The sequence below is a fragment of the Gopherus flavomarginatus genome, chromosome 13 (genome assembly GCF_025201925.1).
Source record: "Gopherus flavomarginatus isolate rGopFla2 chromosome 13, rGopFla2.mat.asm, whole genome shotgun sequence".
NCBI classification, from domain to species: Eukaryota; Metazoa; Chordata; order Testudines; family Testudinidae; genus Gopherus; species Gopherus flavomarginatus.
The window spans coordinates 5829531-5851887 of record NC_066629.1 but is presented as its reverse complement, the minus strand read 5'-3'; the positions used below and the strand labels follow the sequence as shown (position 1 = coordinate 5851887).

Genomic DNA, 22357 nt, shown 5'->3' with positions numbered 1-22357 from the left:
AGTTTTCATCCAGCAACAATGTGGTCAGATGAATGCACCCATCTGCTGCTTTGAATTTTGGTCCTGTGGGGAATGCCTCTCTCTGCTTGAATGCTGAGGATGATTCTTCTCCCCAAACTCTCCCTTGCTACTTCTTCGGCGACCCGTATTGCTAGTCACTAATGTTAGCCCCTGCTCTTCTGGTGAACACTACGCTCTGGTAATTCCATTCATGGAATCTCTAAACTCCCCCTGCAGCTTGAATTAGGTAAGACATTTTCCCTTCCTTATCCCAAACTTCTGTGTACTGTGTAGCCAAGAAAAGTTGCTGTTTCACATGCGGAGTTGTTGCGTATCACTGATGTGTAACGTACATGTCCTGTAGGTTGTAGACAGTCCAGCTGGTACATTGGGGATTACCCTTTATGAAGGTTTTCTTGTTCCAGGAGAGAAATGTGTGTCCATTTCAGGTACTGCCTCCCAGCTTCTCACCCTATGTAGCAATTCTCTTTGGTCTTCCCATGTTTAACACAGAGAAATTCACTCGGGGTTAGTCCCCCAGCTTTTCCGTGCAGACCTCAGAATGACGGTGGAGGCAGAACAGCCGGTGAGATTTAATATGCTCTGAGTGCCTCCTACACTGCAAAAATAAAACAATAAAGACCACGCCCATGGCAGCGATCCTCAGAGCCTGGGTCACTGACTTTGGCTCTTGCTACCGGTGTTGAATAAGGGTACAGGTAAGAATAGCAGGTAGACACTCCTGCTCAGGCTGGAGTCCAGGCTTTGACACTCTACCCCTTGCTGGGTTTCAGAGCATAGGCTTCAGCCCAAGCAGAAACATCTGCAGTGCTCTAGTGTGAGCCCAAGTCAGTCGACCTGGGCTCTGAGACTGGGCTGCCGCATTTTCTTTGTTTGTTTGTTTGCAGTGTAGATGTATCCTTAAGTAATCTTTCAGCTCCCACACCTATATCTGGGCCTGTCCAATGGGACAACCAGCTATTGGTTCAAGTTAGAGCAGGCTAAAGGTTGCTCTTATTTGCACCTGCTTGTAATAAACTCCTAGGAGCCATTATTCCAGTAAATATCTCCAAAGTATAGTGCACTGTGTTCTGTCCCCTCCTGCTCCCTCTTCATGCCCTTCACAAATCTATTTCACTGGGGGGAATAGATGACTGAGTTGACTATGTTGGCTTTAAGCCGTCTGAGGATGCCCCTACATGAAGGGAATCATGCACTAAAGCCAAGATTTTCAAAAATAGGAGTCTAAAATGAGGCTTCTAACTGCTTACTAAATAAGTAGCCAGATTTTCCAAAATGCTGAACATCCTAAAGTCTCTGAATTCACACCTGACGTTAGGCATCTGTTTCTGGAAATCTTGGCCTTGGGGCAAAATTCTGTCTGCTTTGCTCTGGGAGGTGTGATGCTGTTTCCCATGTCAGGTCTGTCTCCTTCTCCAGCGCCCAAACAACAGTGTCTGTTTAAAAGAACCAAGTTGCTCACACAGTTCTCTGTGACTTTCTCTGTTGCAGGATATGCTCATAATACATGAGAGAAGAACTCTTTCTATTGCGTGCTGCAGAGACAAAGATTTCTGCAATGAAAACCTTCACCCAGCGCTGCCACCTCTGAGAAATAGCGGTAAGAGGAAGAAGAAAATATAGCCTTAAATCAGTAGGTCCATGTGCTTCTCCTAGAAAAGAAAAGAGAATTAGACGACCTGCATGGAAAAACAACTTTTTTTTGTATCGTGTAGCTGTTCTGGTAATATTCAAAAACAGTATCGTCTTGGTTGTTGCTGGTGTTTACCTCTGTTTGTATTCCCATCATGCCTACAGCATCAGTCAAGGATCAGAGACCCATTGCCCTAGGCACTGGGTGTAGTAAAAGAATGGCTCCCGCTCCAAAGAGCTCACAGTCTAGCTTGGGCTGGGGCAGGGACTATCTCTTACTTTGTACAGTGCTTAGCGGGGCAGCGGAGGTGACTTACCGAGGCCTCTGGGTGCTCATGCCTTACAAATATAGAATAACAATCATGAATGGTGTCACGGAGTATGTGGGGAGACCAGGCCCCGAACCCCCCCACTTCCTGCGATTCACCGGGACTCTCAGCCAGCCAGTAACACAGAAGGTTTATTTAGACAACAGGAACGCAGTCCAAAACAGGTCTTGCTGGTACAGACAACAGGACCCCCCTTTAGTTAGGTCCATCTGGGGCCCCAGAGAGATCACAGCCCCGGTGGGAAGCCCAAGCCCCATCGGATGCCCCTCTCCATTTCCCAGCCAGCTCCAAACTGAACTCCCTCCAGCCTCTCACTCAGCCTCTCCCCAGCTCCTCCCCCAGCCTTTGTGTCCTTTGTCCAGGTTCCTGGGAAGAGGTGTCACCTGGCCTCCAACCCCCCTCCTGGGTTCTCATGTTACATGTTCAGGTGTCCTCCCTTCCCCAATGCAGCCAGTCCCAGCAAAACTCCCTTGCAACATTCCCAGGTCAATACTCCTCACTCAGCATTCCCATAATACAGCGAGAACATTCCCACTTCGTCACAAATGCCCTCTGTCGTCTCAAAAGATTGTAGTTTGTAGCTACACAACAGTTTCTGAATGACGCTTGGGACCAGATCCTCAGCTGCTATAAATCAGTGTAGTGCCACTGAAGCCAATGGAACTAATGACGATTTATAGCCGCTGATAATCTGGCCCTCTGAGAATAAGGTCTAGGCGTCACCATGACCTCTGTGTTTCAGAGCTATAGAACAAACAATACAGTAACACTCTGCACAAAAGCATGTCCAGTTTGGGTTAGAAGTTGTACAGTATTTGTTTTTTTTAAATACAGCAGTTCCTGGGTAAGCACGACATTTATAGACATTGGCATAGCCTCCATGGTGTCCTATATAGGGGCCCGCCGACCCTCCACCTTCTTACCGCCGGTGACAGCTAGCTGGAACTTCGCTTGCTCTTGCAGCAAGCCTAGCAGTGTCTCGTTTTAGTGTATATAGTTGTTTCCTCTCTCATAGTTTAGAGTTAGTGTTAGTTCTAGATAGTTAATAGTTGTTGGGGGCTTCCCTCCCCAAAATATTCATCGCCCCACTGGGGCATGCCCGGGTCCCCAGGGTTTAAACTCTGCATGGACTGCGTGAAGTTTATGCCGAAGAGTGACCTGCACTCATCCTGCTTGAGGTGCCTCGGGGAGAGCCACCAAAGAGACCAGTGCGGTATCTGCAGGGGATTCCGTCCCAGGACTCTTAAGAACAGAGAGCAGAGACTCAGAGTGCTCCTGATGGAGGCGGCTTTACAGCCACACTCGGACCCTAAGCCTGCCAATCCGGCGCCCAGCACCTCATCCTTGGTGCACAGTGCTCTGGCACCGCTAATGAGACAGGAGGTTGTCATAACTTTAGTCCCAGATTTGGACCTTAGCGTCCAAAATATGTGGGTTAGCATGAAAACCTCCAAGCTTAGTTACCAGCTTGGAGTTGGTACTGCTGCCACCACCCAAAAAATTAGAGTGTTTTGGGGCACTCTGGTCCCCCTGAAAAACCTTCCCTGGGGACCCCAAGACCCAAATCCCTTGAGTCTCACAACAAAGGGAAATAATCCTTTTCCCCTTCCCCCCTCCAGGTGCTTCTGGAGAGATACACAGACACAACCTCCGTGAATCTAAACAGAGGGAGTCCACCCTCTGTAATTCCAGTCCTGGAAACAAAAGCACTTTCCTCTTCACCCAGAGGGAATGCAAAATCAGGCTAGCAAATCCAACACACACAGATCTCCCTCTGACTTCTTCCTCCCACCAATTCCCTGGTGAGCTGCAGACCCAATTCCCTGGAGTTTCCCCACTAAAGAAAAACTCCAACAGGTCTTAAAAAGAAAGCTTTATATAAAAAGAAAGAAAAATACATAAAAAATGGTCTCTCTGTATTAAGGTGACAAATACAGGGTCAATTGCTTAAAAGAATATTGAATAAACAGCCTTATTCAAAAAGAATACAAATCAAAGCACTCCAGCCACTATATTCATGTAAATACCAAAGAAAAGAAACCATATAACTTACTACTTGATCTCTTTGTCTTTACAACTAGGAAACAGAAGATTAGAAAGTAAAACTACTTCTCCAAATCTCAGAGACAGCAGGCAGACAGACAAAAGACTCAGACACAAACTTCCCTCCACCCAGAGTTGAAAAAATAGGGTTTCCTGATTGGTCCTCTGGTCAGGTGCTTCAAGTGAAAGAGACATTAACCCTTAGCTATCTGTTTATGACAGAGGCCCAGTCTAAGATCTCTAAATCCCAGCATCGGAGAGAATCGGGACATAGAAAATCGGCCTCCGTGTGGCACCGATCACCATCTCCAGTGCCTGCAAAAAAGAAGAGGCCGGTGAGGGACCAATCACCCCACCAGGACCTTAAAAGGCCAGCAGCATCCACGACTGCGGTGGGACAAGCCGAGCCACAACCGGACCCTCCCAAGGTCCCGTTGACTGCTGCCCCAGTGGGGGTGCTGTCGAGTCCGGACCGGTCTAGATCCCCGAACCTCAGTGAGAATGTGCATCCCCCATTGACGCCGGAGGCGTTCGAGGTGGCCTCTGTCTTATTAAGCCTCCCGGTGCCGGCCTCCCCACACCTGTGGAAAGAGCTGCTAGACACGGCCCTACCCCCGATTCAATCAAGGGGCAAGCAGGCCAGGATGTTGCCCCAGTTCCCACCTTGTGCCACTCTGGCAGCACCGGCACAGAGAGAGCACTCCCTGGCCTCATGGCACCGCTCCCCGGTGACAGTGGTTACTGCTCCCCCTCGGTCCTCCTATTTGGAGACCTCGGACTCAAAGGCGGAATCCTACCGCTCCAGTAGATGGAGGAACAGAAGTTCGGCTTCTCAGGTGAGCTAATGACCTTACCCGGCGTAGTGGCAGCAATAGTGGCAACTGCCGTCCCAGTGGCCGTTCTGGACTCCCTGGGCCTACCGTCAGTCCCTGGGACATGTGCATGGTCTGTGCTCCAGGTCTGTGTCGGTCTCCTCGACGTCGGTGTCTCTGGCGCAAATGCATCTACCACCGGCACCACTGTCTGATAGGAGTGTGCCAGAACAGAACCCGGCATCGCCTAATCAGACACTAGCACCGACATGGACCATGTTTCCGATGCCGCAGGCACCGCCCAGCACGCCTCATCTTTTGGCGTTGACCCTGGTACCGGCCACGATGCCGCATCCTACATCTCCACCAGCCACGCAACCAGAGTACTGTGTGCTGCAGAGCCCTGCAGAGGCTGAGGGTACAGAGGAAGGTCCTTTGCAGGTGGTCATCTCCTCTTCCTCGCCAGATGAGGCACTTGTGGCAATGTCAGTGGCACCAGCCCTAGAGGACAACCAGGTGCTTCAGCAGCTACTTAAGCATGACGCTCAGAGCCTGGCGATCCAAGTGGAAGAGATCAAGGTGGATGTAGATCCGGTAGTGGATATCCTGGCCCCCTCGGACCTACCTAGGCTTGCCCTACCATTGATCAGAATGCTAGCTGATACATCCCGCACCTTGTGGCAGATGCCAGCTTCGTTGGCCCCTATGGCCAAAAAGACAGAGAGACGCTACTTTGTACTTTGTACCCTACAAGGGCCATGCTGCAAATGTATTTCCCTAGTCTCCAGAGTATGAAGAATTCTCCCCCTATAGTCTGCAGACTCTGTTTAGCCTCTCCTGAGCCAATAGACAGTGACAGCTTCAACTGTTCCAAGCCACACCTTTAGAGGGAAATGACCGGCAGACCCAGACTGCTAACAAACCATGAAATAGAAGCTTGGCCCCCTGAGCTGCCACCTCTTTCACAGAGAGAACTGGACTCCCCAGCGGGCTCTCAGTTTCAGCTCCTGGCACACACAGAGTGACAGTTCAGGTAGAAATCTGCTGCTCCAATGAGAATGATGTGCGCTAGGTTTTTTTCCTGATAGGCCCTGTGTTGGTGTCTCCTTTCAAAGGCGATGGCCATGGCTTGAATGTTTACATTGTTAATGCTCCAGGACCAGGTAATGTCAGGTTAAAACATGACCAATGTGCTCACAAGGCAGATAATGGTAGGTCATCTCTGCTCATGATGGGAAGGAGAGGGAAGGAAAAAGTTGGAAGCAAAGGTGGGAGAGGGAAGTGGATCTTTAAAAGAAAAGTGCATGACAGTAAGCCAAGATTCCCCTAGAATCCTCTTTGTCTCATTACCCTAGTACATGGGTAGGCAACCTATGGCACGTGTGCTGAAGGCGAAACACAAGCTGATTTTCACACTGCCCGGGTCCTGGCCACTGGTCCAGGGGGATCTGCATTTTAATTTAATTTTAAATGAAGCTTCTTAAACATTATAAACACCTTATTTACTTTACATACAACAATAGTTTAGTTATATATTATAGACTTATAGAAAGATCTTCTAAAAACATTCAAATGTATTACTGGCACGCAAACCCTAAATTAGAGTGAATAAATGAAGACTCGGCACACCACTTCTGAAAGGTTGCTGACTCCTGCCCTCGTAAATCTGAAACATAATAGTGTTATTCCAGGGTGAGTCAATAAGGCTAGAATTGTCACAGTTTACTGTGTATTCAGCATTTGTGTGGAAGATGCAAGACAATCAGATGGTGAGGACTTGAGAAAATCTCATCTTTATCTGCCTAAGAGTGAACACCAGGCTGGAGGTGAGGAGTGTGCTAAAGTACCACAGTTTTGAGACTCTGCAGTTTTAAAAGAAGATGGTGCAGGATTTCTTCAGTTTTCAGCATGAGAAGATGCATGACGGTCCAACACGTGTGTTTGAAATGCGTCTACAAATTTGGAGATGACAGCTAAATTTTAGAGCAGAAAATGGGTATAGCGTGCAAGGATTAATTCAAACTTTTCAGTTATTTTTATATAATCACAAATCTTACGTGTTGCTTGGTAATGTTGCATTTTGAAGCGGTTTTAAAGAATGGCTCATCTGCAATGATACATTTTCCCACAATTGCAAGAATAAAAAACAAATAATTTTTCCTGCTAAAGTGCTGTGAGAGAGAGAGATCCTTACATTGATGTAAATATAATGTTAGGGACTTTAGCTCTATGCCCTAGCAGGGATTAGACATCCCTTATATGTCTTCTGTGCTGGGGTAGATACAGTTGGGTATAATAATTGCTTTTGTTAAGACTCTCAGTTTTCTGAAATTAATAAAAGTTAGTTAAGATAAAGAGGCATCAAACAGGACAAAGTCTGTGTCCCAGCTGACAAGATACGTAAGATACAGGAGTGTAAATCCCAGGTTTGAGGCGGTGGGGGTTAGTGGATTGGTCATGAAGGGCTAAATACTCCCTTACAAACTCAGTCACAAGCACTAGAGTTACCAGTGAGAGCTTTGACTGAGTAAAGACTGCAGGGTCAGTCAGGCCCTCGATTGCTGTTCCATGTGCTGTGTTTGCCCTGTTCAATGAGAGCTAAAAAAGGAACACCTCAAATGGGTCTGAAATCAAGTGCTGAGTTACGCAATGCTGCAGTAGAAAAGAAAGGGAACAATTCTCTTGCTTAATATAGTTATAAATTCTTGTGTGTATTTTTACATGGGAAACTAACCCCAGGAAGGCAGAATGCATGTTACACCCAACCTAATGGGAAAGACATCTCAGGTGTGAGAGAGCAGCGTTGGCTTCTAAGACAAAAACACAGCCATTGTACAAAGCTTTTTTTGATTTTTTTAAATCAGATTGTGTTGAAGGAGACATTGGTCATAGGGCCTTGCTGATCTCAGTGATCGTTTGCAATATACTCCTGGTACTTCTCATCATATTCTGGTACTTCAGGTAAGTGGGAAGTATTTCAACTTTGTCTGCTTCAGATTTCTTCCTAACATCACTTTCCCCTCCCCCACCCCCGCTTATGAACTGTAAAATTAAAAAAAAATTAACAGGAGGGAATTGGGGAACAATTAAAAACACATTGTTTTTATTATAGGGAAAAATTGTATATTTTGTTAATGTTAAAATCACAAAGTCATCAATATAATGTCCCATAAAATAGTTGGTCTTTTGTATAGCATCCTTCATAGAAAGTATGTCCTAAAAAGTTTTCCAGTGGGAAACAACACAGAGTAGTATACACTGAAAATTAAAGAAAACAATAGTGCAAAGACACGCTACAGTAAATAAAGCTCACAACCCAGTGTACACAAGGTTGACACAAATTCACAAACTCTACCCAAAGAGGCAGGGAGATTCAGAAAGCACAGGTAAATTCATAACAATACCTTTGTTTGGTCATAAAAAACCCACGACATTCATAACTAAAAGGCGAGGGATTTACTACATCTCTGTTTTTAGGACTATTCTCTGAATTAGGGGTTTAAAGTTGGTACTTGGCTATGCAAAATTATGCTGGATTCCCCAGCAGATGATACTCATCCCCTTTCATAGACCGAAAGCGTTCTAATGTTGCGAATAGATCAGAAAATAGTCATTGATGAGACTAGTTCGTACTTTGGGTAATTGCTGGGGACTTCTGAATGACTAAAAATTAAATGTGAGTAGCGTTTTCTGTGTAGCATCTGTTCCTCATTGCACTGTCAACTAATTTAATTTTCACTAAAATCGTAGGCACAAAAGGCAAGCAACCAGACCTCATTACTGCATAGGAGTTGAACAGGATGAGACTTACTTTGCTCCAGGGGAAACCCTGAAAGACTCGACTCAATGGTCTCAGAGCACAGGAAGTGGGTCTAGTTTCCCTATGGTAAGAAAGGAATGTAATTTAGATACACACAGAGAGTCCTGTGGCACCTTATAGACTAAAAAGTATTGGAGCATAAGCTTTCGTGTGTGGATACTCACTTTGTCAGACGCATGTAATGGAAATTTCCAGAGGAGGGTATAAATATGCAGGCAAGAATCCATCTAGAGATAATGAGGTTATTTCAATCAGGGAGGATGAGGCCCTCTTCTAGCAGTTGAGGTGTGAATACCAAGGGAGGAGAAACTGCTTTTGTAGTTGGCTAGCCATTCACAGTCTTTGTTTAATCCTGAGCTGATGGAGTCAAATTTGTAACTGAACCGAAGCTCAGAGGTTTCTCTTTGAAGTCTTGTCCTGAAGTTGTTTTTGCTGCAGGATGGCTACCTTTAAATCTGCTATTGTGTGTCTGGGGGGTTGAAGTGTTCTCCTACAGGTTTCTGTATATTGCCATTCCTAATATCTGACTTGTGGCCCGTGCATTCCAGCTTTGTGCAAGGGTTCCTATGTTTTAGCATGAGAGAAGGAGATGGACAAAGAGAGATGAAACCCATGTTGTGGAGTATATTTAAACGACATTTCTTGGGATTTACCAGGTCGAAATTACTATAGCAAGGCAGATTGAGATGGTGAAACAGACCGGTAAAGGTCGCTATGGAGAAGTTTGGATGGGAAAGTGGCGTGAAGAAAAGGTAGCTGTAAAAGTGTTCTTCGCCACTGAGGAGGCCAGCTGGTTGAAAGAGACTGAAATCTACGAGACTGTCATGTTGAGGCATGAAAACATTTTGGGTGAGTGAGTGAAATAAAAGATAGAAATGATGCCGTTTAAAGTTTCTTAGTTATTCTTGCTAATAACTTTGTACTTGCTGATGTCCTTTTCTTCATGCATTTTGTCACCTGCCATGCTTTGCCATTAACCACAATATGCTTCTCTCCATGGGGCAGATATCAAAAAGCAAATCGTTTTAAGGGTCTCCATGCAGATAGGGAGTAACTGGCTTTGGGAGGTTGTAATCCCCAACAACCATACACCTGTTTTTCCCACCGGTGTCTGGGGTTCTTTTTTTAGAAAGCAAACTCCAGGCCACTGAACTGACATTTAACAATGACACCATGTGGAACTGAAAAAGAAGAGACACTGAAGGCATTCTCAGGGTATTTGTTTAAAACTCAGTTATGCACGTTGTACAGAGCTCTCTGTAGGGGGCGATGTGGAGCCACGCTATGCTAGGGAGAGCCGTCAGGAGGTATGTCTCCCTTGTGGCTGCTGGATGTTTGTGTGATCCTTCCCCACACAATTATGTCCCTAGAGTGACCAAGAACTGAGCAGACATAGGAACATAAGAACGGCCATACTGGGTCAGACCAAAGGTCTATCCATCCCAGTATCCTGTCTGCTGACAGTGGCCAATGACAGGTGGCCCAGAGGGAGTGAACCTAACAGGTAATGATCAAATGATCTCTCTCTTGCCATCCATCTCCACCCTCTGACAAACAGAGGCTAGGGACCCCATTCCTTACCCATCCTGGCTAACAGCCATTAATGGACTTAACCTCCATGAATTTATCCAGTTCTCTTTTAAACCTTGTTATAGTCCTAGCCTTCACAACCTCCTCAGGCAAGGAGTTCCACAGGTGGACTGTGTGCTGCATGAAGATCATCTTCCTTTTATTTGTTTTAAACCTGCCGCCCATTAATTTCATTTTGGTGATCCCTAGTTCTTGTATTATGGTAATAAGTAAATAACTTTTCCTTATCTACTTCCTCCACATCACTCATGATTTTATATACCTCTGTTACATCCCCCTTAGTCTCCTCTTTTCCATGCTGAAAAATCCTAGCCTCTTTAATTTCTCCTCATGTGGGACCCGTTCCGACCTCCTAATAATTTTAATTGCCCTTCTCTGAACTTTTTCTAATGCCAGTATATCTTTTCTGAGATGAGACAACCTTGCTTAACCGAGTGGTTTCTTCGACTCTTCCCTTGAACAAGCAAAGGACAGAGAGGGTGTTTTGTTTTGTTTTTTTGGTGAAGTCCCTGTCCCCCTCGATCACAATTTAACCTTTAACCTGGGGATTAGACAGAAACCAGCGATAACCTTTAGCTTGAGCTGGTCTTAATATAGCTTTGAAATCACTCAGAGTCATTGTTGCACACTTTTTTCATGCAGTATAATCCACTTTTTTAATACGTGCTGATGCAGGCATGGTTCATATCCTTACTAACTGAATACAATATAGATAGAATAAAGAAGTTGAACTTTGTAGCTGAAACTCACAAGTGGATGAGAGAGAATGTAGAGTCGTGTGTGGTGTTCAAAAGCCCCAAAAAATATTAATCTGAAAACATTTCCTCCCTCCCCATAGGGTTCATTGCTGCGGACATTAAATGTACGGGGACTTTGACCGAACTGTATCTTATCACAGACTACCATGAGCATGGCTCCCTGTATGATTATCTGAAATCCACTCCCTTGGATCCAAAAGCCATGCTAAACCTGGCCTATTCTTCTGCTAGCGGCTTGTGCCACTTGCACATGGAGATCTTCGGGACTCAAGTCAAGCCAGCTATTGCCCACCGGGATCTGAAAAGTAAGAACATCCTAGTGAAAAAGGATGGAACCTGCTGTATAGCAGACCTAGGTTTGGCAGTTAAATGGTTTAGGTGAGTAAAATGAGGTGCATTTCTCTGTGAGTGAATTATTTCCTGCCCCCAGGCTTGTTAATGTCAGCAATAAAATGGGTGTTTTTTAATTGAAAGGGATCGGAGAGATACCACGGTATCTTTTTGTATCATTGACATGCATCCGAAGAAGTGGGTATTCACCACGAAAGCTCATGCTCCAATAGGTTTGTTAGTGTATAAGGTGCCACAGGACTCTTTATTGTTTGTGGGGTGTAATATATATGATACACCCTTATACTGTACTAGGGGCAGGTATAAGACTGTGACATCTTACGCGCATTTAACTTGCACAGTTTCAGTTTTATGCGGTTGGCAAAAACAAAAAAAAGAGAAAAATAACAATTTTAATATCGTACTTGTAGTGCGGGCGATTCCGCCTGCCATTACGCTCAATGTAATTTTGACTAGACGCGATTTTCGCTTTATGCTCTGAGTGTGGAACGTAACCTCAGTGTAAGATGCGACAGACCTGTATATTATATATTGCATGTTTATAAACAGCGGTTTTGTATTTAAATGGTAGTTCTAATAGTATTTGCACACAAATTCCATTTTCAGTAAGTTGTCCTTAATAGACAACCAATTAATATTACTGTATGCTGAAAACAACATGTTAAGAAAACAACATTTAATGAAGATTTGATTGGTATCGCCTGCATTAGCGTTAAGTCTAATGCTAAACAAAATCTCCCAAATGTTGCCAGGGTCCCTATTGAGTCTTCTCTCTGTTGTGGTTCTGCATTTGAATGCTTAATACCACCTGAGGCAAGTAAGCCTTTTAAGAAGTTGGGGGCTGGTCACAGTCTGTACCTTTCTCTAGAAGAACTGTTCCATTAAGATTATGCATTATTTTTTACCTTGTTCAAGAGCGATTTTTGTTTGAATTTGTTTTTTCTCCACATCCAGTTGGGTTTTCTGAGGTGATTTTTTTTCAGATTACTTTTTGTATGTTTGATTCTTCTTTTTCTTTTCCTTTTAGTGATAAAAATGGGGTGGACGTACCACCTAAAAAACTGGTAGGCACAAAGCACTATATGACTCCTGAGGTGCTGGATAAAAGGTTGAATAGGAATCACTTCCAGTCATATCTCATGGCCGATATGTACAGTTTTGGACTCATCCTTTGGGAGGTAGCAAGGAGATGTGTGTCAGAAGGTAAATGGCAAACATATTGTTGGTAAGTGGGACGTGACTTTTCCTTGTAGCAGCAAACTCCATTTATAACCTGAAGCTTCAAGTTCCGTCCTTTCTTTCTGGGTAGTAGATTTTGTTGCAATAAACTAAGCTGGGTAGACACCTTGGCAGTCCTGAGCCTATTCATTTCTGCTTCCTTGCATTGAGGGCTTGTCAGCTTCAGTCTTAGTTTAACAACAAAGATTTACACTATGTTTTAGTAGCCTATTTAAAGATGCAATGACTCATCCTTGTGGTGGGAACATGGAGCTAATTTGTGGGCTTTTTCAGGGAAGGTCTACACTGCAGCCAGGATTGACTCTCTGAGATCAATCCACCAGTGGTCAGTTTAGTTGGTCTAGTAAAGACCGACGAGATCGACTGCAGATCACTCTCTAGGCAACACCTATACCGTAACCCTGATGAGAAAAGTAAAGTAAGTCGATGGGAGATTTTCTCCTGTCGCCCCCCACCCCCAATCCATGGTGTAGACCCCGCGGTAACTCCACCTAACGTACGTCGACTCCAGCTACATTAGTCACGTAGCTGGAGTTGCGTAGTGTAGGTCAACTTACCGTGGTAGTGTAGACATAGCCTCAGAGTGGTAAACATTTCTGCTGGAGTAGGAACACTCTGCTGTTTGAGCAGAAAAAAAATGAGGTGATTTTGCATAGGTGTTACAGTTGACAAATGATTTAAACAGACAACTATTAGGCAGTTGACTGTTGTTCTCTCTCTGTTATCTTTAAAAAAACACAAGTTGCTTCCGTGGCAAGCAGAAATGCAGCCAGGATGCAGGAATTAGTAAGAGGGAAGAGAGGCACCTATTCAGTCATCACCATTCCAACATCATCCTGAATTTTCCTTGGACATCTGCTATCCAGGTACAGAATGAGGCCCCGATATTACAGTTGGATGCCATATGAAGTCATTGAGGCTCTCTGTAGGCCCATGAATCCACCCATGTGTATCACATTGCAGGATCAGGTCCAAAATCCGCTCATGCTCAGATTGTGAGATCTGGATTCCAAATGGTATTATTACAGGCCGCAAACCCAGAAAAGCAACAAAGAGTTCTGCGACACCTTATAGACTAACAAATGTATTGGCGCATATGCTTTCATGGTTGAATACCCACTTTGTCAGATGCATACTTCATTTTCTTCAAAAAGATGACCCCCTCTCCAAAGCAAAATAGAATAGCTCACATGGCTAATACTCTTTAAGCCTGGTCTACACTGGGGGAGGGAGGGGATTGATCTAAGATATGCAACTTTAGCTACGAGAAAAGCGTAGCTGAAGTTGACGTATCTTACATTGACTTACCTCCCGTAAGGATTGATGGCCACGGCTCCCCTGTTGACTCCGCTTCTGCTGCACGCTCTGGTGGAGTTCCGGAGTCGACGGGAGCATGTTCGGGGATCTATTTATCACGTCTGGACGAGATGCGATAAATCGATCCCCGATAGATTGATTGCTACCCGCTGATCTGGTGGGTAGTGTGGATGTATCCTTAGTGTCTATGCTGAGCAAGACAGAGGTAAGTGTGACTGGTAGAGTCCAAAAGGGTGTAGTTGATATAGTCCAGACATCCTTAGTCCCCTGGGATTTTTATCCTGCAGTTATGATGCATCTGGAAAATGTTTCTTTCAGGAATAGTTGACAAATACCAGCTTCCATACCATGATCCTCTGCCCACCGACCCCTCCTGCAAGGACATGTGGGAGATCGTGTGTAGAAAGAAGCTTTGTCCCGCATTACCCAGTAGATGGAGAAGTGACGAGGTAAGAAATCCTTTTAAAATAAAGCAAGTTTTATTACGTTGCCATTTATCTGTCTTCAAAACTGTTGTGATTTCACCCAGAATAGACACGTGGGATTTTCAAACATAGCACTGTGCCTGTTAGGATCAGTGAGATGGTTATATTCGATTTTAGCACCTGCCATGTTGCCCCACAACGGAAGGGCCACTGAGGTAGATGCTCTGATTCCCTGAGGAGCTGGCCTGAAGTCTTTTCAGAAAGATGTGTTATGTTTTTCCTACCGACCGGAATCACATTGTGAAAGCACGCAGACTTTATGTTTCAGCTCTGCTCTTATGCATATTTTCCCTTTCCCTTGTCAGAATTACTGTTGTTAAAGACTGGCTGGCCAGAAGCTCAACCTACTTGCAAAATTACCCGCTGCGCAGTGTACTGGGGACAACTGTTTGTTTTAAATCAGGGCTACGATTGTCAGTGGCCCTTTTTCTGAGAGCCCTGGTTCTGTTGCGATGGGGGCAATCCCAGGCTTGCAGTCCTAAGGGCATGATTCCAGTAAGTTTCATTTTACCATCTGTACACAATACCACAGCGTCCAGGAATCGCAGCCAAAACCCTCACCTAGTGCACTTATTTAGAAATACAGCTAACGGGCTACGTTGGGGTCCACTTGCCTTTACACTGTACCTTTTAAAAAGGAGATTGTATTGTATCTGCATCCGATCCGCCATCTGCAAAAATTCAGGGGGGGTGCGCTGGCAGCTGTGAGGTGTCTGCGTGGAGTCGGCAGGTGGAGACACAGCTGGGGGCTGCTCTTGGTGCCCCCCCCTGCACCATGGGCAGGAGGAGAGTCCGCTTCAGCTCCCTGCCTGGGTTCCACGCCAGCGTGGCCGAGGGGAGGGAGGAGACCTGTGGAGCTGCACTGGGGCTGCTCGGGGGCCCCCGGCCAGGGCAGGTGGAGGATCCGCTGTGGCTCCTCACTGCTGCCTGCCCAGCTCTTACCATGGCCAGGCAGCAGCTCTGAGCTGGCAGCTGTGAGGAGCCTCCACTTACCCTGGGCCTGAGGCCCAAGCAGCCCCGGTGTCCCTGCCACGGTTCCTCACAGCTGCCTGCCAGCTCTGACTGTCTGAGCCCTGTGCAGATTTGTAGCCACAGCTGCGCTGCTATCTGCAGAAATGGTCCGCGGATCGAAAGCGGCTACTGGTGGATTTGCAGGGCTCTAGGTATCGATGCATCTCTTTGCCTGCACATGTGTATGTTTCCCCTAAGAATGGGCTCTAGGAAACGGCATTCCCAAGCGTACTGGTGTTTTTCCTTTAGGGATCCTGGGTTTGAGGGGAGGGGAGGATCTGAACTCAGTCCTCTGAGAATTTCTAATAAATCAAAATGGTGCTTCTGCTCAGTAGAGCAATAATGGATGTACCTCAGACAAACTTGCCGACTGACAATGACGCTCTGCGGAGGTCACTCATCTTGTGGAAGGGGATAGTGTAGTGCTGTTATTGTAGCAGACAGGTGTGGTTTGGGAATAGCAGTGTTCAGTTGAGCGTTTGGCAGTTGGATCAAAGATCTCAGCTGCAAGAGTTGTAAGCGGTCAGAGAAGTGAGGTGTGGGTTAACACCCGCCCACCCCCATCCCTGGAAATTTGAGTACTTGTTTAACAGTGAAGGAACCACCTGTCTCGCACTGCCGCTGACCAAAGCCTAACGGGGACTTCATCTTGGGAGTCAGGCAAATGGGAAGTTGTGTTGTAGTGGGGCTGGTTAGAAAGGATTTAGCGCAGAGAAATAAAGAATCTAGTCTGGCTGCTACCACCCATCAGGTGCTGGGCAGGCTTGCTGAGTTAGCTACTCTTCTCCAAGCAGTTGGCATCACCAGCTCCAGGATGGGGACCATACTGCCATTTAGCAAACCTAGTAAATTAGTGCATGCGACCACATGGGATCCCAACCCATTTTTATCTAAGACACTTTCAGAAAAGAATCTGGCTTCGTTGGTTATTTAGTAAATGCTGCTGCGCTTTTATGCTCTGCACCCACCTTTCTGACCTGTGCTGTTTCACTGTTCTTGCTATTAATGAAGGAGGGTTCATGGAGGTGGTATCAAGGAGTGGTGATGAGCAGGGTCATCCCTAGGGGTGTGCAGGGCCCAGACATCACCCCGATTCACCTTATCCAGGGGATGGCTCTGGTTACAGGACACTCCTATCTAGGGCCCCTCTCAGGCCTCTAAAGCCTTCCTGGCCTTATGCAAACATCAGGAAGGGTTTTTTCCAAAACCATTTTTTTTCAAATATTGCAACAGGGACTTGCAGTGATTTAAATCCTAGGATTCACCCCAGTGCAGATGGCCTGCGAGGGCCATCTGTGACGGAGCAAAGAATAGGCAGAAGAGCTATGCATCACGTCCTCTGTACCTCCTTTCCCATGTCAGGAGCAGTGACTGTCCCCCAGTGGGCCAGCACGAAAGAAGGAATCGTTGTGGCAGACAGCAGACATCGACCAGATCGTCTCATACTATGGGAATAAGGGTAACATAGAATAGAGTCGGGTGAGTGAGAAGTCCTGCAAGACGACTCAGTGGGACAGCAGCTGGAAAAGCTGCCATGCTCAGGCTGTGCTGAAGCCTGGGGTCACTTTGCAGGCTGAAAGAGTGAATTCTACCCTATCGTCCGTGTTGCATTCCAGACCCAAAGCCCTGCTGCACAAGGGTCATGCAGCCCACATTAAGGGGAAGTTATCAGAGAGGTTTTCCTTAGCATCCAGGGAAGGGAGATGGGAAAAGTGCTTTTCTGATGTTGGATTTTTGAACCAAATGTGGAGCCCAGTTTGTTATAAATGTTCAAATTGAGTGACCTGCTGAGAACTGCAGTCAATATACAGAAAATGTCATCCCATCCAGCGTGTACCTTTCTTTGTGGCATAGCAGCTGGCATCACCTTTAGAATACACTGCAGTTTTTCGGGACAGCAGTCTTACATTCCAGCTGACCCAAGTATGAGCCTTTTTAATCTTTTCTTTCCACAGTGCCTGAGACAAATGGAAAAACTCATGACAGAGTGTTGGGCTCACGACCCTGCTTCTCGGCTCACAGCCCTGCGAGTAAAGAAAACACTTGCCAAAATGATGGAGTCACGGGACATTACAATCTGATTCAACAAAAGACATCTCGGGCGAAAGCCCATCCAAAACGACTTTCCGTTATGGTCAGAGGACACGAAGAGGAATCAGAAGCATTCACTAATATGGATCCTGAACACAGTCATGCTTCAGAGCAACTGTGGATTTAACTAACATCTTTTGAGGAGAGGAGCCTTTGCAAAATCAGCGGCCTTTGACACACAAGATCAGAAAAGGCTCGTCTGCTCCCTGTTTGCATGGGGAACTACCATTTCAGTAACTGGTTCGAGATTATGCATTTTGTTTTCTGTGAAAGCCCATTATTTTTATTTTATTTTATTTTTGATTGTTTAAAATAAGACACTGTTTTAAATTTTTATGAAAATGAAACTTATCGTGAGAAGTAAAGACCTGTATTGTTACATTAAAAAATCAGAAGAAACTGTGCCTGAAGATGAAAGTAAAGTGACTTTTTTTTGTTTTATAAAAAGATTTGCATGCCACCAGAAAACAAAAATATTGAGGAGCGGCTCTGAAGCTAAAAGAAACTGTCTTAAAAGCTACCTTCGTATAGATACTACTTTTCACAGTCTCGTGTGTTCTGTTCTCTCGGTGTAGATGTACCCTGGTTAGAAAGCTTCCCTATGTAAAGGTACTACTTTTTTGACTTTCTGCCGGTGGCCTGTCACAGGCAGAACTTACTGAATTGGAGAAAAACAGAAGCCATGTAGCAATGGCAGTTCTGTGGGCCTTGTGGTTTTTCATACACCCTTTGGATTTCTGGTTTCGTTAGTTTCTAGGATAAGCCAAAGCACACTTTTTCTAGCCTTTTTTACTGAAAAGTAAAAAATTTTGATGTGAAAGGAACAGGTTCACTCAAGAACGAGTTTAGTTCATCTTAACAGCCTTTCATTTACCAGTGAAACCACTGGTGAGTGAAGCTGCTGTGAACCGCATATGAAAATGTTGCATAGGAGACACTTATACACAACACGAGTGAGAGTTCCCCTTCAGCATGTGAAAGAAGCATTAACGCTTTTAGGAAAAAAAATATCCCGTTTATTCTGGGGGATTATTTGTTGTTACTTTTTAAAATGTAGTGAGACTTCTTAACTTCCTGTTGATGAGGACTGAAAGGAGGGAACTGCTGACAGTTGATCATGCGGTCTGGATTTATTTAGGCAGAATTGGACCCAGTGCTGCGTTTCTCTTTCAACCAAAACCTCCCGCTGCAGTCAGTGGAAGAGGTGAAGGGTGGGCAATCTGGTCCAAGCTTTCGCCCATTATGAAGTGTTACTGTTTATGAAGAAAAATTCCATGGTTACTGCACAAAGAAACATTAGTTCTCAGAGTCCCTTTTGAAACACTGTTTGAATTATTTCTTTATTCTGACCATTATCAGGTCCTATCACTTTTTTTTAAAACCTAGAAATGCATAGAGAATTCTTTTTCTAAAATGCATACAAGGTGTGACATTTCTAACTTTAGGAAAACATTTCCCACAATATGTTTTTCTTCTCCAGTTATGTTTAATAGAAGGTATTTGGGAGAAAATTAACAAAAATTTGAACTGAACGCTTTCAAAAATCTGAGACCAAAGTTCATTCCCTAAATCTGCGTTTAGATGCAGGAACAAGAGGCCCAATTTCCAAGAGCGCTCAGCCCTTTTGGAACAGGCCACTGATTTTGAACACCTAACTATGGATTTAGAGCCTAATGTTAGGCTCATGGGTTTTTTTAAATCTTGGTGTGAAACTTTAGCGTTCTTGTTACTTTAAACAGCCTTTGCACTAACCTCTGCATCTCTGGGTGGCATTGCTCAGTCATGGAGTCTTCCACCTGAGGACTTGTAAGTCATAGTGCTTTCATAAGGAAAGGAATTGTGTTTCCCTTTTTGGACAAAACTGATTTATTTGTATCACCCAGGTAAACGTCATTTGAGTTCAGCTTTATCGCTTGCCTCAGTTATTTATAGGTTGAAAAATTATGACTTCATATTTTAAAGCTGATAAAAATGTGCAAAGTTCAAGACGTTTGAACAGAAGAGTTTCAGTATTGGTTAAGCATTTTCTAAGGTCAATTTCCATGGGCTTCAGTGGATGATGCATATGGTTATCTGAGAGCAGGATCTGGCCTTCTAAAGCAGTGGGGTTCTGTGCTTTTCTTTACTGAAATGTTTGTTTTCCAAAGTGGAAAGAATCGCACAAACCCTTTCTCTTTCTTCTCCTGTGTGCACTGAGTCTAGACAACTGTACTATAAATTACCCCTTTTGTGGTGTCACCATTGGTGATTAGATAACAGTGGTTAAAAATGCAAAACCTCAAAGTAATTAACGACAGTAGACGGAAATGGGAAAGGAAATGAACCAGCGATTGAACAATTCCTCATATACTGTGCCTCTGCAAATTATTTTAATCCTGAGGTCCTCTCTCAGATGAATAGAGAGAAATTTGTCAGGTTGAATAATAACCGAGGGACAGATCCTGGTCTCTGCCACTGCTCTAATTCCTCAGTAACTCTGATGAATGCAGTGGAGTTAAATCAGCTTTTGCTGCAGTAACAGACAGCAGAATTCGGTCATGAATAAGAAATGCCCAAAGAGGGGAAATACGTTAATCTCCATTTTGAGGACAGCGAAGGTGCTAGAGGTAATCTTCACAAGTTCCACCAGTGATAGCTGTGTGAGTTTCCAGCAGTAATCCCCAGCAGTATAGAGATGAACATGCTGCAGGGAGGGTTCTCCCTAACAACGACCCTGCAATGACCCACCCCAAAGCTGTGAGGCCCAGACCTTGCTAGTTCTCCTGCAGATGGTATCCCAGGTGGTTTTTCCTTGTCCATTTTTCCCCAACAGAAGGAAATGTGCATCTCATTTATCTTAAAATATTCCATGTTTTTTTAATTTATTTTTCCCAGACTTATCTTAGAGCGGCTCAGCTGCCATTGTTCTGGTGATTGGCAGGCACAGTGCAACCTCGCTGTTCAGCAGCTTTCAGATAGACTCCTCCAAGCGCCCTGAACCAGATGCTCTCAGTATGTAGCAAGGGAGAGAGGCCTCGCGCCAGCCACTCGCTGAGTGTCCCAATGAGTTCCCAAGGATTTTAATTTTTTTGTTCCTGAAAGGAAGGGATTCTAAGATGCCGGTTGGCAAGTCATAATATTTGTTATGTTAAGATGTTCAGGTTTATATGTTATAGACATAGATATATTCAGTTGGGAGTTAGAATAACTCTCATATGTGGATTAAGAGGAAAATATTGTGGATGATAAAGCACTAAATGAAATACAATATTTATGAAAATGCGCAGATTGACAAGTAACAGTGACAGTGCTATGTGGGAGGAGGGGAAAGAAGAATACGAGGAGATGCTGGGCCAAATTTTGTCCTCAAACCACACGCAAAATGGTCCAGGGCCTTCTTCAAACTTCTGCAATGTCACTTTCAGTTTTAGCAGAGGGCTTCATCCTGCACCAGTGGAAGTCAGCGGCTTACGAACGAAAAGACTTCATGGAGAAGCTCAAGTGTTGTCCCTTCTCTAGCATAAACAAAACAGTTTCTTCTGAAGGAAGGTTGCCAATCTAAAGACTTTTCAGAGACTAATGTGCCTTATGGAACCTGTCAAATTAAAAAACTTTATCGGGGTTGTGGGAAAATCACTTGGACTGCATGGACTGTATTGTAAGTTCAGGACATCAGTAACTGACCTCACAGTCCCATGCATCATAATTAGTGCCATATACACAATAAGTTGGCAGAAGTGTTAACGGGCTAGACTGGACCTCAGCATTGGCAGGCAGCCTGTCCACTGCACCCCCTCTCCCCCGTTTTCTGACTGTCAGAACTGCTGCCTCCATAGCACAAGGTAAGCCGCGGTTCATTGTTCACAGCCAGCTGACCCTGACACTACCAAGACATGAGGCTCAGAATGAGACGGGCATCTGGGGCCATCCCCTCTCCAGTGCAGATAAACCCTATTGGAAGCTTCTGAGACTCTTAGGAAGAAACTGTAAGGACAAGGCTCTCTGCTCCCCTTCTCCCAGTATGGAGCCCCAAAAACCATGGGTTTGGGATCTGGTAGACTTGCTATTAATCATAGAATATCATGGTTGGAAGGGACCGCAGGAGATCATCCAGTCCATCCCCCTGCTCAAAGAAGGACCAATCCCCAAACAGATTTTTACCCCAGTTACCTGAATGGCCCCCTCAAGAATTGAGCTCAGAACCCTGGGTTTAGCAGGCCAATGCCCAAACCACTGAGCTATCCCTTCCCCCACAACTATAGCTCTCACCAAGGAGGAAATGAAAAGCTCTGGCATAATTTCAATGGGTCAGGAAAATTAACCAAGGAGAAATCAATGGTTAAAAGCTATTCAGGAAGGGCAGTACTAAAATACATTTTAAAGAGGAACTGTAATGTGGAGATAGACTATAGACTAACATCCAGACCCGTGAGATAGATACATGTTGCTATAAAAAATGCAAACAAACCACAATCGAGGAAGAAAGGTGGATTGGTGTAAGCAGCTATGAAAAAAATGGAAGAAAGTTGATAAGGGAAGTAAAGAGAGACAAGGAGAAATCTGCCAGCAGAGTAAAGGTCAACACGGAGAAGGAGTTTTTGAAAAGGGTAGTGGGAGAATTATCACTAATAATTCAGAGCAGGCAGAAGTGTTAATTAGTGGAGAAGGAAAAGCCCAACATTAAACAACTACTGTCTAGTTAGTGGTAACAGGCCAGTGTTCCAGCCCAGTCAGGTCTCCGCGATGAGGCGGGTGCATGGCACGAGATCAAGGGCCATACCAGACAGCACTGTGGGAGGCCCTTTAGTACAGGTGAGCCCTGTCACTTAGCAAGCCTCTGAGTATGAGCCCATCCCACCCATCGCCCCTTCTAAATTAA

The 22357-nt window shown here is 45.0% G+C and overlaps 1 protein-coding gene across 1 annotated transcript; it reads left to right on the top strand.

The window, feature by feature from the left end:
* The first annotated feature begins 562 nt into the window (after positions 1 to 562).
* On the top strand, positions 563 to 17489 carry LOC127033540 (bone morphogenetic protein receptor type-1B-like). The gene is made up of 9 exons (XM_050921480.1): positions 563 to 586; positions 1513 to 1621; positions 7702 to 7798; positions 8588 to 8723; positions 9314 to 9506; positions 11086 to 11383; positions 12384 to 12559; positions 14231 to 14361; positions 17364 to 17489. The coding sequence occupies exons 1-9, from the start codon at positions 563 to 565 to the stop codon at positions 17487 to 17489; spliced, it is 1290 nt and encodes a 429-aa protein (XP_050777437.1).
* Positions 17490 to 22357: the final 4868 nt, after the last annotated feature.

Excerpts from the sequence above, each read along its gene's own strand:
- LOC127033540 (XM_050921480.1), top strand. The coding sequence starts at position 563 with ATGACGGTGGAGGCAGAACAGCCG. Across the intron at positions 8,724-9,313 it reads GTGGGTCTAGTTTCCCTATG|GTCGAAATTACTATAGCAAG; the intron begins GTAAGAAAGGAA and ends GGGATTTACCAG. Across the intron at positions 14,362-17,363 it reads GTAGATGGAGAAGTGACGAG|TGCCTGAGACAAATGGAAAA; the intron begins GTAAGAAATCCT and ends TTCTTTCCACAG.